Source organism: Sceloporus occidentalis, unplaced genomic scaffold (genome assembly GCF_023333645.1).
Source record: "Sceloporus occidentalis isolate IW3139 unplaced genomic scaffold, rSceOcc1.0.p SCAF_15, whole genome shotgun sequence".
Lineage (NCBI taxonomy): Eukaryota > Metazoa > Chordata > Lepidosauria > Squamata > Phrynosomatidae > Sceloporus > Sceloporus occidentalis.
This window is the reverse complement of record NW_028316995.1, coordinates 2,660,061-2,677,167: the sequence shown is the minus strand read 5'-3', so window position 1 is coordinate 2,677,167 and position 17,107 is coordinate 2,660,061. Positions and strand designations below refer to the sequence as shown.

Sequence of the window (17,107 nt, the reverse complement as noted above, 5' to 3'; positions counted from 1 at the left end):
CAAACGATTTTATATATATTTAGGATCGTCATGGCCATCCACATCCGTTCTCCATATGCAGGTTAGAGTTAATGTGATAAAACATGTTCTTTAGAGCAGGGATAGCCTCCTAGCTGTTGCATTGATGCTTCTGCACTTGGTCAAGGTGCCTAAGCCCCATGGCAGTCATAACAAGTGGAGGCTACCCTTGCATTAAGGAAAGTCCTAGAGGTATCCCAGAATACCGTCTCTCGAGCCACCTCGTTTATATCAGAAATGCCTTAGCTGTCAAGTGAAAACCTCTGACTCCTCTTATCAATCATTGACTGGGCAAATCGCTGGTATAATCGCTAACGAATCCACTAAATATATAGATGTAAAACACCCCAAATTTTACAGACTTTATTCTGTACTGTAAAAATATGACTACAGGAAACCTACTCTAAAGAAATCCGGCACGCCACCCAAATGAGTAGATCTATTGATAAGTCTTTTTTTTTTTTTCTTTCATGAGCTATGAACTTTTGTATGTTTTTATTTTATTTTTTTCCTTCTCTAAATGTTATCACGTTCTCTTGTGCACTTGATAAAGTTAATGATTAATGATCTGGCTTTGGGTTATCACTGAACTACAGTACATAACCCTTTCATTGCCAGGTGTTTACCCCGAGCCCACCCTCGGCTGAGTCATCTTTTGTTTGTTTAGTTTGAAAGGAGTTGTTCTGTAAGTGAAATCAGGTAGTCTCCAGACAGTGATTCATACTTTGAAGTAGCTCAGCTTAGGTCAAACACGGCTCACTCCTTGTGACCTTGTGCTTGGGCTTTCTAACTTTCCTTGCCTCGGGCATCAAAACATAAGTCAGCAGGAAAACACAAACCTCTGAGCCCTGTAACAGTGAGAACATAACAAGGCCGCTGTCTTTATGCCTTTCAGCTGTCACGTAGTCTCCAATTGCTGCTTATTACAGTTTTGTACTATGGAATGGTATTACATATTGTAGTAAGAGACACACACAGGCACATATATATATTTATACACACACACGCTCACACCTTATACTGTAGGAGCAGCGATGTTAACGTCCTGTTGCCCGGATGGTGCATAGTTATAGAATGGTAAAAGTATGTAATGCTAGGTTTGAGATTAAAATAACCAATAACCTCACCTTAAGTGGGAAAAGTATCTTAGCTTCCTGATCTGTGTGATTATTCCTCTCAAGTTGCTAATTGTTCATTGGTTCAGAAAGACTGTAATGGCGGGGGAGGAGAAGGGAGAGAACTGAATTAGAACAGAAAATGGAATTGGATAATTGAAAACTGTTCCAGAACATTAAAGCCCGGGTCTTCTCCTGGCCACGATCACTCTACTTGGTGTTATGAAGAAGCAATTAGATTTTTTCTCACTCCAAATCTAGTTCTAAGCCAGCCGTAGTTACATTGGAGCTGAACTACAGGCCTCGAGCAATTCTCTGGATAGCTTGAGTAGAAGTAAATGAATGAAAACGGTTAAGTGTTTGAGGGATGGTTAAGTATCAAGCAGGGATACACAGAATTCTTTGTCGGATTGTGGCCTTCAAACACGGAGTGTGAAACCCCTGCTGAACCCCATTGTGGAAGAACCATCTCTGTTGGGTAGGATAATATTTGATCTATTAATATCCATCCCCAGAGGGCTACCTCCCAGCGCTCTACAGTTCAGTGTCATCAATCATTTGAAAGCAACCCGGTGACAATGAAAACTCTGTGAAACATTGGTGTCTGTCAGTAAGAACGTAATGTACGAAAACTTTTAGGTGGCAGTGTTGCAAATAGATGGTAGCCTCTATAGCTTGTCCTCTATATCCAGTGTCTTATGTTGTAGGTTCTTGTTGTAATGTATTACTGTAACTTGTTAACGGTTTCTAAACCTTCCTTTAGCTGCTGCCAGCATAACACCGATTACCCTGAAGGCTGCACATCTATAGATATAATAAATTCTCTTATTTCTATAGGGACAACAATTTCTTACACTCCATACATTTAAAGTGTCTGATAAATTGGGTGCAGAGAGCCTGGCTCATAAGCTTACAATCTAGAAGGAGCAAGGGAGAGAAAAACATAAGGTTTGGGGAAAGGGAGAGATGGTGCCTTAGATGGATGTGGGAACAGAGAGAGAGGTAACCGGGGGACCAGGATTAGGAGAGATGCCCCTGAAGTAAGTGTGCAGAAGAGAGGTGGAGAAAGATTTAGACTCGTCAAACTGAACATAATGGGGAGTGAGAGATACCAAGTGTCTTCTACTGGATAAGAGGTTAAAGTGCAAATTGTTTCTATATGTTTAGAGCAAGATTGAAGAGTATGTTGCGGGCTTTATGAGGGCTGTAGGAGAGAGCCTTAAATATACTGTTGGAGTGGACAGTGGCAGTGAGAGGGGAGATATAGGAGATAAGGGTTTAGTAGGGAAGAAAAAAAGACAACATAAAATAAAACAGACCCAAGAGAAGACAGGCATGACAAATTTTGCCAAATAAAAACCATCAATAGGAGAACGCCACATAGCTCAGGAATGCTCATAATGGATAGACCGGGGGGAAAGAGTTAATTGGACACAAACAGAAAAATACGCAAAACCGGTACGCAGTAGGTGAATATGAATAATAAATGCCGGTTAACGTAGCTTTTAGGGACTATCCTCCATCCTTATCTGATTCTGCCTTAAACATGGCTCATATCTTGTGTGTCTGCAATAAGATGATTAAAAGCCGTCTCATTGATTAGAGATTTTTTTGTGACAAAGGATTTGGTGAAAGTTCTGTAGAAAAATGTGTGTAGTTTGCGTTTCTGCAGCTCACATTGTATTATTATTGTGTTTGTATAGCACCAACACACTCTGTTGAGCTATTCAAAAGGAGCTACATATAGTAATTGCATACTTAAATTTACAGAAGGCGGACCTTGCTCATCAGCGCTCACAATCCTCTTAAAACTATTTGTATTAGACTAAATCTTCGGAACGGTTAGCAATTCTGAGATGGCTCGTCGGATGGGCAGAAACACAAGCGTGATCACAGCGCCTAAAATACCCCCTCTCATTCTACATTTGGGTTCTGTCATACATCCTTCCTGAAGCACACGAGAACCTTCCAGCTTGGTGACCCGGGCCCAGTGTCTTCTTTTTGTGCTGTTACTGCCAGCTCACACTGATGTCCGGATGTGTGTGTGTGTATATATGTGTATATATATGTGTGTGTGTATGTATGTGTGTGTGTGTGTGTGTATACGTGTGTGTGATTGATAATTCTGAATAAGTGGATTATTCACTGTCTCGCTTTTCCCTTTCTGTTTCAGTATCTCCTTTAGGATCTCTTCTATTAACATTTCCCTTTCTCCGAAACACACTCCCTTCGTGGATGTTGTCGAACCCAATAACACGTTTCAAATATTCTATAAAAAGTTTATAGAGTGAGAGAACCTTGATGTTTTTTCTATCCGCAAACATTTTTGAGAAAAACAACTCTGAAAATGTGTGCATCCCAGCACTTCCAAGCAACGGGTCATTAGAAGTCTCCATAGCACTTACCCTTCTGCGATTGAAGATGTGCCCGTGTTAGCAGTGAGGCTGCTGGCTATGTCATGGTCCTACAGCATGTAAAACTTGTGATAGTTGGACGTATCATCGAGGAACCAGCTTGTAAAACCAAATATACGGCTTACGTGTCTGTTCTTATATAGCAAACCCATACTAAAAAGAAAATGAGCAAGTAGTTTAAGGGGTTTGATGCCATGTTTTAAAAACACAAAATATAACGCTTTTAGAACCATCTTGGAGTCCATTCACTGAAAATTTATACATTTCAACTCTTCTTGCAAGATGTCCTTCTTGGCTTTGTCCTTAATAACATTAAGCTAGAAGGGCCCTTGTCAAAGGAGCGTACAATCTAAACACTAACCTGTCACCTCCACAAAAGTGAGATATGAGCAATAATGTTCCGCAGAGAGAATGTTGATCGCTAGTTCGCAGGTCCCCCAAAATGTGATGAACAGAGAACACAACAAAGTGTGCCCACTTTCCAACGCTAAACGGATGATCCTTCTTCCCTTTTTGTGATAAGTTCAGTCTTGGTAAATAGTTTCTGGGCAGCTGCGCCCCATCTCAATAAAACTGTACTTTTGGAATTTCCAATAAAATTTCATTCAAAGCCCTGATTCCAAGTATGATTGGCGATTCTTAGCGCCCTAACCTAGACTCAACTAAAGTCAACTTAACAAATTGTTGAGGAACCTTGGCAGAGATACTTATGTGAGATATTACAGCACCCGGATTATCCTCTCTCACTTCTTTGGGAATGGACCTTTTATTTTTTTTCCTGAATAGTTTTATGTATTTTGTTAAGAGTATTTTTTTTTTGGTAACCATGATAATTAGAGCCCTGGAGGGAGTGGAATGTGTGCGTAGGAGTTTAAAAGGAATAAATGTTAGTAGAGGGGAACGGCTTGATGCTTTAGCGGAATTTATATTTTTAGCTAAAAAAAAAAAAGTAACACTTGTTTTCTGTGGATTTAAAAAATGGCGTAACTAAATTCCTGCCCAAGTAAGCAAAATACTTCTCGAGTTCAGTGGCTTGAGAAAACACGCTCTGAGCTCACAGAGCTGTAAAATAAATTGTTAGGAGAGCCGAGGCCTGTTCATTGTCCATCGGTTTTTCAGACTTCTTCAAATAGAACTTCTAGAACAAACATTCTTGAAAGTTCACGTTCTCTGTGTTTCTTGTGAAGTTAATAACGGATCTGCCAGTCAGCCTGCGTAAATTATATGGCACTGGAGCGATTTCTGCTATAAAGGCACTTTTTATATACCAGCTAATAGCCTTTAGCCAAAGTTTCCTTGGGATACCTTGCGGTGTATTTCCTGTACGTTTTTGCTTAATTTAATTAGCTTCTATTTTAGAGGAATAGGTGTATGAAAAATATATCATGTACGGGCGACATCACGTATATTTTTTTACATACTTCAGCTTTCTAGGTTCCCAGTTTACTTGGAGTTGTGGTTTCAGCTCATTGACTTCACCATACATTATGAAGGTCCAACCCCATTGTACGTCTGCTGCAGGGAGAGCTTGCATGGCCCTGTATAATGAATAGTTAAATCAGTGAGGCTTCTTCTAAGTCTAATCTCCAGCCCAGCCCTTTCTGCCGGAGAAACCTGTCCCTTTTGTCGTGAATAATGAAGTTGGTTAAAAGCACAACTCTCCCTTTAGTGAATAAACCCCTTGTGAACATGCGTAGATGGTTACGGTAAGCGGGGGTCGTAGAGGCTGCTGGCCGGGATATACGAATTAACTGGTCTAGCTGCTTGGATGTAACGTTTCTCCTGTAGGGCCAAGAAGGAAGGCAGCTACTTCATGTGTAGCCTCTGGATGCTGAAGTGCTCCTGTCCCAACAAACTGGGAGAACAAGTTTGACACTAATGAGGTCGTTCATTTGAAGAATCGTTTCTTCCCTCTGTTAGAACACAGAGGAGGACAAACTGTCATTCCTCAGCTGCCGATGAACTAGAATTTCCATGATTTTCCTCAAGCCATTCGTTGGTAGAGAGTCATGGGAACTGCAGTCCACCAACAGCTGTGCAGCTTTGAGTTTTATTTTATTTTTTTTTCCTCCTTTAGTTCTGGCCTCTGGTGTTTAAATAAAAGTGAAAAGGCTTATCTGGAATATGTAAGGATAACTCTGTAAAATGTCTCCAGACGATTCTCGCTGAACAGCTTTACAAACAAAGTTTCTGGAGCGCAGTCATGAAATTTGCTGACCAAAGTAATGTGGGTTATTAAAACCCGGCTTACGTGCCAATGTTTGTGTCTGAAAGTTATCGGTCACTGTTTGTTCCTGTTTGAGTCACCTCGATCTTATCTTTAATCCCTTTCTCTATGTAGACGTTCTATTTTTATTATATTTATTTCATGTCTCATTTTTTTGGATATAGCTATAGTAAGGGAGCTTTTTGCCAATTGATTCATGAAACAGGATGGCATACTGATAAACCTCACCGAGGGGGGGGGGGGGTATTTTTAAGGCACCTTTTGCTCTTTTTTTTTTTTAAACCTTAAACTCTTTATTAAACAGCTGAAATCTGACAGAGCATTCATAGCTCCAATTGGAGAAGCCGACATTTCTATTTTGCCTTCTGCGGTGCACTATGCGCATGCTTCGCATTCCAGAGGACTTCTAGGTCCCCCCCTCTCCTGGAAGGTGGGGCAATGATTAAGAGGTGTGGCTAACTTTCTGTGGGGGTGTGGCTTGCTCCAATTAGATTTTTTTTTAAAGTGGGTGGAGAGTAGGTGTGGATGGGGTGGGAAGTGGGTGGAGAGAAGGTGTGGATGGGGTAGGAAGTGGGTGGAGAGAAGGTGTGGATGGGGTGGGGAGTGGGCATAACCAAACACTGTTCCCTAGTAGTTTCTCGCTTTTTAATTTATGTAGACCCAGGGACCTAAAGAAGTAGTGCGTCACCATGAGACTCTGAACTCCCAGATATGATGATGGAGATGAGTGATCTTTGCGATTTCTTAAAATTGTGGAGACTCCTAGCTGACGAGACCTAATGGATGAAATTTCTGATCTCCACGACTGGAACAGCATCTGTATAATTCATATGTCCCCAAACTCAACTTTTTAAACAATTTTTATGTCCTTATTAAATAAAAGGCCTAAAATGATATACGCTTAATGAAGATGTCTGCCGCATCCCCTGATTTCAGCAGACTTCTATGAGACCGTAGCGTTTTGAGAGTTTACATGATGTTGTCCATTCCGTTCTCAGATAAACAGAAAATTAATATTTTTGGGTGCATAGCAATGATGAAAAATTATTTGCAGATTTAATGCTATTCCCAACCCCCCCCACCCCGGTTTCAGTTACTGATCCAGCAGATTTTGGATGACTTTGAGATGACCGCTCTGCAGTCAGCTCATTCTTCTAAAAGCAGCTCATATAAGGAGGAAATGAGAGGATGAGAGACGATTCTTCAGAATCCAAGACTGAATACTCCAAGGAGCACATAGATCCTCATTTTTCAATCTCAGAAGACTGTAGCTGAGCCTGTAAATACAGCCTTATTTAAACAGTAAAATCAAGCTGTTTTAGGAAACCAAGCAATATATCTTTCTTTCTGTACCGTAATGAGATTGCTTACAGAAGATGAGTGATATTATGTAACCGGGATATAAGAATGGCTCTGCGCAAGTTACATGTTCACAGCTTTTAGTATCACTAAACGACCTACAGCTTATACCGCATTTGCTCGATTATAAGACGACCCTGATTATAAGACGACCCCCCAAAATCTGAATATTAACTTAGGAAAAAAAGAAAAAGCCTGAATATAAGACGACCCTAAAGGAAAAAAGTTTTACCAGTAAATGTTAATTCATGTAAACTATTTTTTTTAATAAAAGCTATGATTGAGAAAAATATTTTTTTTGTTTTTATTTCTTGTATTTTCCAACCTGTCCCCCAGTTACGCACATCTGCCCCCAGGCTTGCCACTCCAATATGGCACTGTGGCCCATGATATGCCTTTTAACCCTCTATATGCCACTGTGCCCCATGGTATGCCTTTTGACCCCCTATGTGCCACTCTGCCTCCAGAAATGCCTTATACCCCTATATGCCACTCTGCCTCCAGAAATGCCTTATACCCCTATATCCCATTCTGGCATTTAGGGGGTTAAAATGCATATTATGGGGCAGAGTGGCATATAGGGAGGTATAAGGCATTTCAGGAGGCAGAGTGGCATTAAGGGAGTTAAAAGGCATTGTATAGAGCACTCTGCCTCCAGAAATGCCTTATACCCCTATATGCCACTCTGGCATTTAGGGGGTTAAAATGCATATTATGGGGCAGAGTGGCATATAGGTGTATAAGGCATTTCAGGAGGCAGAGTGCTCTATTAAATGCCCCCTTAACGCCACTCCAGAAATGCCCTATGCCCCCATTTAACACACACACACACACACACACACACCCTATACCCCCATTTAACTAACACACACACACACACACACACTCTCCCCTCCCCTCCCCTCTCAGCCCTCTCTTACCGGTGCTTCCAGCCGGGGCAGCGGGTTGACGTCGCCTTCTGCTGCAGCCGGAAGGAGGTGGAGTTGGCAGCGGGGGTTTGTATCCGTCCGTCGCGTATACTTTCCCCGGCTGTCAGAGATCAGAGTTCCCCGCACCGGTGCGGGGAACTCTGATCTCTGACAGTCGGGGAAGGTTTGCGCGACGGACGCAGACAACCCCCGCTGCTAGCCACACCTCCTTCCGGCTGCAGCGGACGTTGTCTACGCGGATCGCGTAGACGTCAACCCGCTGCCCCGGCAATACAGCAGGAAGCACCGGTAAGTGTGTGTATGATGGGGGGGGGGTGAGACAGGAGGATCCAGGTCCCCTGCAGCGGTGCGGGGGATCTGGATCTTAGTCTCCTAATCAGACTCTATTTGAGGTCTGATTAGAAGACGACCCCGATTAGAAGACGAGGGGTATTTTTCAGAGCATTTGCTCTGAAAAAAACCTCGTCTTATAATCGAGCAAATACGGTACTTTGTTTGCAATCAGGGTCAAAGTTATTGTTTAGTTTATTTCTGGGAAGCAGAGATCTGTGGCAAAAGGTGACACTACAAGCATCCGCGATTGTGTTTTTTGGTAGTTGTTGGCAGACTGTCCTTAACCAAATGAATCACGTTTTAATTTGTTTAATGTTGCGCGGTCACGCAGTTGGTGAATTCTTATAAGAATAATTTGTTCATCTCATTGAATTAAGTAATGTGTAACCACAGCTATACATGTCTGAAACCTGTTTCTAAGAATACTTCATTTCACAGAATATTCATATATCTACACATATTATACGTATATTCATAAATACAGTTGTTTAAGACGTTTATGCAGTCCTTACATGCCTTACTTATGTGCAGCCTGTTCAAAATATATTATATTTTAATACTCACACCTGTCTAGTGCTTTATTTCTACAGATAGATGGTTGGATTTACTAAGCTGTCCGTTTGCCGTTGAGTTGAACTTTGTAGCCCATCAGCACCACTGTCCATTATTGGCGACCAGCCCTGATGAGCTTCAAATACAAGATGTTCTTAGCCGACCCCGTATAATACATAGTAAAATCAAGGAAGAGACTTTCAAGCAATCCTCCTACACTAACAATGCATTATATAGAGCCAGCTCGGGCTTTCTGCTAGTAGGTGCTCATTGAAGTTGTTCTTTCATGACGCGGTGTAGTTGGGCAACTGAACTTCTTAAATTGGCAGTCAAAACCAGCAATATTATAATACTTTCTAATTCTTATAAAAATATTGACAATTAATACCTAGTTAATGATAGTGCCGAATTTACACGAAAGTTGGGTTTCACTGAAAGAACAGTGAAAATGATGTGATCTCTCAACCTCAGGATAGAAAGGGTGAAAGGTTCCCATAATCTGAAGATATTCTTTGGAACTTTACAGAAGTGAATCTGTCTCTGTTATGGATGTCATAGGCAGTCCTCTTATTGGACCACAGATGGAAAGAAAGCTCTCCAGCCCTAATGTTGTCCAATGAACTCCTCCATAGACAGAAACTTTGCTTACCTTTGTAAGAGTTTAAGATTTCAACCAATGCCGGGCTGGTGATGATGAGGAGGCCCTGGCACTTTAAGGCCAGTGGCCAGCTGATAGCGTATATGTGGTCGAAGGCTGGATACATGTATCCACACGCTATATTTTTATGCCTACTTAGAGTGTGGCGGGGCATATCCAGCCGCTGACTGCATGCTCCAGAGACAGATTACGTGAATGTGTGGCTCTCTCGGCCAGCGGCCCACTAGGAATTTGGCTGGTGAGCTAGATGGCCAGTCCCGCCTGATATTAACCGCCTGCTGTCACTTTGCATTATGAAGGGCCCTGTGAGTTTCTCAAACGGTGCTGAACTAGTCGTGTGTGATGCATGGGTGGGTCAGGAGAGGTTAATGAACAGGGAAAAGAAGAAATGTCGGTGCACTAAGCTAGTCACAGGCTCAAATAATACAAATGTATTATACGAGGCCTACCAAACAGGTGTAAGCATGCTGCAAAAACAGTGTATTGGCTGTACAATGTATGCAGGTTAATGAACGCCTACCACATTACCTATGCATTATACTGGGCTAACCTATACCGGGGCGGAAAAGCTCATGGGGTTTGCACTTGATAATGCAGAGTGATATCAGTGATATCAGGGAGTTCGTGTTCTACTGTCTCATGTGAAAAGAATATTTATAAGCTTAGGTCGTTAGTATGAAAATAAAGACTGTAACGCTGCAAATTTACTATTTCTTTTGGGAAGGAATAGGAGTGAAAGCTTGCGGACCGAGCTCATCTAGATTTGCCGAGATGCATGATACTTTCCATAAGTAAATTGTCTGTGATTCAAGAAGTATGACGAATGCTTTTTGTGCCTTACCAGACAAAAAAAAGAATGTGGTCACCACAAGGGTCACTGATAAGAAATAGCAAAATTGCATTCAGGCGACACATTTGTATCCTCGGCCAGCTGCATTTTTCCTGTTCTCTTTTTTTTTTTGTGTTCTGTGATTTAAAAACTAAAAAAAAAAATTGTGTACCGGTGGCCATGTTCACTCGTCCGCTTTCTAATAACAAGAACATTAATCAGATGGATAGAAATAAAGATGGATTTGGTTTACAGTAGATCCGAAGGGACAGCTTCGTTGAGACTTGGTTGGGAAAGCCAGCAGCCGACAGAGCCTATTTTTGGGACATCATTAACTTTAAACTTGCACACCCAGGAAAGAGAAACAAACTTCAACCTACAGATGAATTTTGTTTGTTAGTTTTACTATTTTTAGTGTTTTGCATTTAGGCAGTATTTCTGATGATGCGCAGATTTACAGAGGCAAGTTGCAGACGTGTGCAGAAAAGAGGGACACGGTTTGAATGCTGGCGTTCTATAAATGCATGGAATGTGTAGATAAAATCTGTTACAGCATCACCAAAGTGCATTAATATTTGGGTTAAAAAGGAACTATCCTATGTGCCCATAAAATGTATGTCTTTATCGGCCCGTAACTTCCGTGGGTCAAGAGGGGCAGCTGCCCGCAAGACGAGGGGCTTGTTTGAGCTGCTTGGTGGAGAACCCCAGTTATGACGTTGGGATAGGGGACCTCCATCTTACGGCTTTGTTTTATATTTCTAATAGTCTGCATGATTCCTCACCTTTTAGTTATCTCTCTCTCGCTTATTTTTAAGTTCCTTCTTGTTGTTATTGGTTCAGGGAGCCTTTGTGGCGTGAATTAGGAGAACTCGAGCATCAGAATATATTATCGCTGGTTCTTTCCCCTTTTCAATGTTGTGGACTAAATCAGGTTATTCATTTATTTATTTTGGCCACCGGAGCGCGTATTAACGATGTATATATAAAATACGTTAGGTTTGGATCTAAGTGATTAAATGATTCATTTGTTTCTTTTGCAGAATGACAGGGAGAGAGTTTTTCTCTCGATTTCCAACTCTCTACCCCTTCCTCCTGGAACATCTGGAAGTTGTAGCCAACACCGTTGACAGGTGAGGAAAATAAAATATCATGATCACCTTTTCAGTGTCGCTTGGAATTTATGGGGGCGCCTGGGTTAGGGGTTGGGGAGTCAGACTAGGAAAACAAAAACAAACAGATGTTTTGACTGGCCTTAGTAATTAAAGGTTGTTTTCCCCATTTGGGATCAAACGGTATCAAAGGATGCATTTACAGCTTGGCCAGCAAAGGACAGCTATACACCAATATATCTATACACCAGTGGTCTACGTTTTCCAGGTGCCTCAGTATAAGGGGATTTACAATTTGCCAGCCTCTTCTGGTTTATGCCAAAGTACTGTGAGAATGGGAACCGATGACATTCTTACCGGATATGGGACAGTTGGTTGGTATATTATATACGGGGAGATAATAGAAAAGTGTATAAATGATTTACCAATGTCCAAGACTAGAGATAATCCATCGAAAGAGCATTGCTAGAGCCAGAAAACATGTCCTGAAAAATTACTGCTGCTGATGTTATGTACAGAAACAGTTCTAGGAAAATGAAATAGCCTTCAGACTTTTTGTGAGAAACATGGCCGTCCTCAACTGGAAATGGAACAAAAGATGAGTTTCGGCCTTTTAGATTTAGGATAGGTGAAGTGAACCAGCTGGTATTAAAATGTCACGGTTTGGTGTGTAACTCATTCCTTAAATAACAACACGATGTTGCCAAAGCCCTTATTCACATCGAAAACCAGGTTGATGTTTCAATTGCGAATCCATTTATTTTTAAATCAAAAAACTTTTCCAAAACCGGAATAGGATGCTATGTTGGAATATTATATTTAATGGAAAAAGAATTCTAAACTTGAACACTCTTTCGCGCTAGAAGGAAGATAATACACGTTTTACAAGCATTAAACAGGATAGCAGGTTTTCCTGATGGCAGTAAAAGGGTTAATTATTCTAGCACCGCTTCCTTCACCGATAATGTAAGTGCCTGGTGTGTTATAAGTCACTGACCCAGTTGTTGCACACCAGGTTCTTTAAACTATCGGTAACATTATTCGCGGGGGGGGGGTTTAACCCCTTCACGACATAGCCCATACATTTATGGGCTTCCAATGCATTGTTAGTGGGTTTAAGGACAACCTGTTGTCCTCAAGGGGTTAATGTTGTGTGCACACTCAGGTTCTAGGGTTCCCGTTCTAGATTTTTAGATACCTTGGTAGGTTTTACTTGTCCTACTTTCCTTTTGTCTTGACTACACCGTCTCTGGTAGATGTCACATCCTTCATCATCGCGTCCCCTGTCTCCTCCAGCCCATTATCTGATATTATCCCGGTGCTTATTGATAAGCCAGCACTGGAAGGTATTCACCATAACTGCTGCGGCACGTTCTAGATGACTGCATTAAGAATACAGCCCTCAGTGTTCTTTACGTCGTCTGTCTGTTTTAACCCTTAGCAGTACAGTGTCTTGCCATTCGAAATAGACCTTGGCCCCAGCATCGTCGGCTATCTGGACTATTGATTTTACTAATAGACTTTAAAAAATCCAGCATAAGAAGAAAAAAAACACTACAGCAATAATAAGTTCCTAATTGTTGGGTTGTTCCAGCTGTTGACGGAATAGTTATTTAACAATCTGTCTATCCATGTGAATAATATTTGCTAAAAAATAAGTAACATTTTGGAGATATATTGTAGTTTGAGTATATTTTTAATATTTGTTTTATATAGCGCCATCAAATTACACAGCGCTGTACAATGGGTGGACAGAACATTAGAAGTCATATATAACTGAACAATTAGATTTACAGAAACAGGTGAAGAGGGCCCTGCTCAAACAAGTTTATAATCTACAGATTAACGAATTAAGATTAATTCCACAATAAAATTGTAAGGTACATTTGTATAAAAAAAAATATGACAAAAAGAATAGCGCACAATAAACAATGATGAAATAGTGACATCATAGGCGTGCATTTTCTCCTGGATTCTATGGTAGAATAATTTTTTGTAAAGGTTTGGTCCGGTTTCTGGATGAATGAAGTTACATAACAGCGGAATCTGAGAGGTTATAAGTACGCAGCGTAACATACTCTTTTCATTATTATCTGTGTATTTTTAACGTTGACCAGGTTCAGGCCAGCAAACCACGCTGCCCCTGGGACTATTAGATCATGGAGTTTTCTGGAAGTTTGCAACAAGCAGATAAAAATGATACTCGGGAGAGCAAATTCCTTGACTCTTAATCAATACAGATCTCATGTGCTGGTGACTGCTGGCACCATACAACAGCCAGCCTTCACCACAAAATAATTATCTTTCCGTCCTGGCTACTCCTCTGCCCAGTGCACCGATCTCAGGTCACGGAGTCACGTTTCTCATTATCACCCAGCCTTTCATCTCTCTAACATTCGCTTGCCATGAATCTTCCTCCAGTCATGCACAGTACCTTCACCGACCCCATCCCAGTGAAAACTAGATATTTTCCCTGCTTAGATATGCGATATGTTATAGAAACGTTTACGTTTTGTGTACAGGCAGGTTTTTAGAATACTATGTTGGTCAAAAACTGGACTGTGGGGACACAAAAAAAGGTTCTGATAGGTGGTAAAAAACAAAATCAAAGGGTCTTCTATGGCTTGTGTGTGTGCTATATATATATATATATATATATATATATATATATATATATATATATATATATATATATATATACATACACACATTTACTTTCTTTCTAGCTTTACTTTTTTTAGTTATTTAAAGTATGCTCAAGTAGATTTCAAAAGGAGTTTCAAATGCTGTACTCTCTAGCACTGAAAGGGTAATAAGAAAATTACAAAGGGTTAAGTTCATATTAGCACGATTTAGATATCCTTGCCAGTAAAACTGTTTGTGTGGCTAATTATTACATGACATGACTAACCGACCAAGATAAAATATAATTCCTAGCAAAAAGAATGACAACGCCTCATCTGATTTTCTTTTGATTGTTTCAAAGGAAGTTCGGAAGAAGTATAGAGGGAGAATCTGAGGAGCTTAAGGAGTCCGTTAATATATATTTTTTTTCTTGTGTTTCTTTAAAATAATCTTAGGACTGCTTCCCCTCGTAGCTCGCACCTGGTGCACAACAGGCCACCCGTTGTAGAGTTATTTCTTTGTATTTTCTCCCTAAGTGGATATAGAGGTAAAAGGTGATAATTGTTGACCTTATTTGCATGCACCTACCCAGAATTCCTTGTGGTTGTGACAGCGCCATGAGATTTCTGAGGGAACAACAAGCGTTCTGGCTTGTCTGGTGTCTGTAGATTAGTGTTTAATAATACTTCTATTAACACTTAAATTTGGTATGGAAGATCTATTCACGGTGCGTCAGATGTTGGCCGGTAGAAGCGTTATCCAGTCAACAGCGTTAAGGCTCCTACATCTGGTTCAATGATGGTAATACTAAAAGTGCTTTAGATGCAATATTATGCCTTACCTGCTGGTGATTTGGGTCTGTGTTTATGATTAAAGGGACCGTTAATCAGACCCGGACTGGCCATTTGCCCCGCGCACTCGCCCGATCTGCCTGCCAAAGGGTGCGGCCAGCAGTTGGATATGCCAGGTCACACGCGACACGAGCATGAAGGCGTAGCATGCAAGCTTATCCAGCCATCAGGCGTGCAACTGCGTAATAAAAGAAATGGAATGGATGGCTTGCTGGCGCTGTTCAGGGTCTTCATGTTCTGGGTTCTTTGCCGCCAGTTCTCTGTGCGAGACACAAGCTCTGTTGCTCCTGCATTAGATTTTAAGTTTCTGCCTTGCTGTGTGTTCCTGTTGGTAATAACTACGCAGAGCTACTTTGAGGTGATTTGTTTTAATTCCTGGTTTCCCGCCATGTCTTCATGTAAGATGTGGCCGTTTCCATCTAAGTTTCTTGCAGTCCTGCCGTTGGGACTGTCTGCCGCTATGATATTATGAGTGTTATGAGGCTGGGGTGATAACCTAATCCAACACAGGCACCAGTGATGGCATTCCCAGCATCAAGTCTGTATTACGTCCTTATTCCCATCATGGTTTACGGGCTTCCCCCACCACCCAGTTGGGGAATTTACTCAATACAACTGCTTTCAATCCTGTGTTCTCTTCCAACTACAAAAAATGGCATGTGTGGTTTTACCAAGATTTGTTACTTTTACTTTTGTCCGTAGGCTTGTATTTCTACTTCCTTATTCATCAGGTTCACATCTTCTTTAGGTTTGGGATTCATAACCTATGAACAATATATAGGATTCTTACTGATTGAGAGGTGATAGAGGTGGCATTTTGTGTATTTGATTTCACATCGCAAGTGCACCTTTATTTACTTTATGCATGGGACAGGACAAAAATTGCCAGACCAGGCGGGCCAAAAAGTTCTTACCTGCCCTCAAATTCTGTGTGTCTACTTGGCTGTGCCCTTATGAATCATAGCACCTCTTTCTATGTAACGGGATATGGCTGAAATGTCGCAAAAAAAACTATTGTGTTAACATTTTCTTTAAGCTTTAATACAGCATTTTTAGTGATCACCGCCTAAATTGTTGGTGCTGTATAAATAAAAGATAATATTGTGATAAAATATTTAAGATTGGGCACTTTGGGCACTCTTCTAAGTGATGGTTTGCTTTAAACATAAGTGAGCTGCTAATCAGGAACGGGGTGGGAATGATTTTCATAATATACACAGCCCTCAGAGAAGAGAAAATAACGTCTCTAATGCCTGTTTATTAGAACCCTTTCCTTTTAATTTGTGCTTTACTGTGTGAGGGGTTATTCTAATAGCGATAATCTTTTATGTTTTACTTAAGATTTTATGCAAGTGGCTAAAGCGTTATGATGTCATCGGACTGCTTTGCTGTGGCTCACAGTGGAGAGATGATGGTAAATAATAATGTCGTTTTTCGCTTTCGCAGGGACACCGGTGAATCAAAGCTTCATCCCAGCTTATTTCTTTTGCTTCTGATCCTAAGTAAGCTTTATCCTTCTCCGATGGATGGCACCTACTCGGCTCTCAGTATGGCTCCTTTCATACCCTTCATTATAAGGTAGGATTTCTCCTCTTCGGACAGCACATGACGTACCGTTTACTCATTAATACATATTAAAAAGAAGACATTTATCTAGACGAGCAGACAGGAGGTTTATGGTTCATATCTCCATTTATTTTGTGTTATTTGGTGCTGTAAACTAAAACCGCGTTCCTTTTAATTCAGATAGAAAATATAATTATTTAGGATTACTCCCAGTCCCTGAACCGGAGTCTTCCGTAGGTTTATTTAGGCCAAAAAATAAAAATTTGTCTCTGCTTCCTGTAGAAAAATAATCTGTAGAAGAGACCTCCGAGGTCCCAAAAGCTTTTTATGTGTTCTAATTAGATGTATCGCCTACAGATTAAGACTGGAAAGACCTTTTCGCCTGTGTCTGTGCTCCTTATTGAGTCCATGCTTAGCAGCAGCACCCTGACACTTGCGTGTTTTAAGCATGTATCCGCAGTCTTATGTGTTACACGTGCTCGGCCCACGGACTTTCAGTTTCCTGTAAAAGGGATTTGATTT

General features: G+C 41.0%; 1 protein-coding gene across 1 annotated transcript in view; it reads left to right on the top strand.

Annotated features, from left to right (window-relative positions):
• The window catches only part of LOC149303139 (tRNA (32-2'-O)-methyltransferase regulator THADA-like), a 165,792-nt gene that overhangs the window by 65,332 nt on the left and 83,353 nt on the right, over window positions 1-17,107 (top strand). Inside the window, exons 26-27 of the mRNA XM_089481345.1 lie at window positions 11,475-11,564; window positions 16,466-16,597. Coding sequence (XP_089337471.1) covers window positions 11,475-11,564; window positions 16,466-16,597 — 222 coding nt within the window. The remainder of the gene's footprint in view (window positions 1-11,474; window positions 11,565-16,465; window positions 16,598-17,107) is intronic.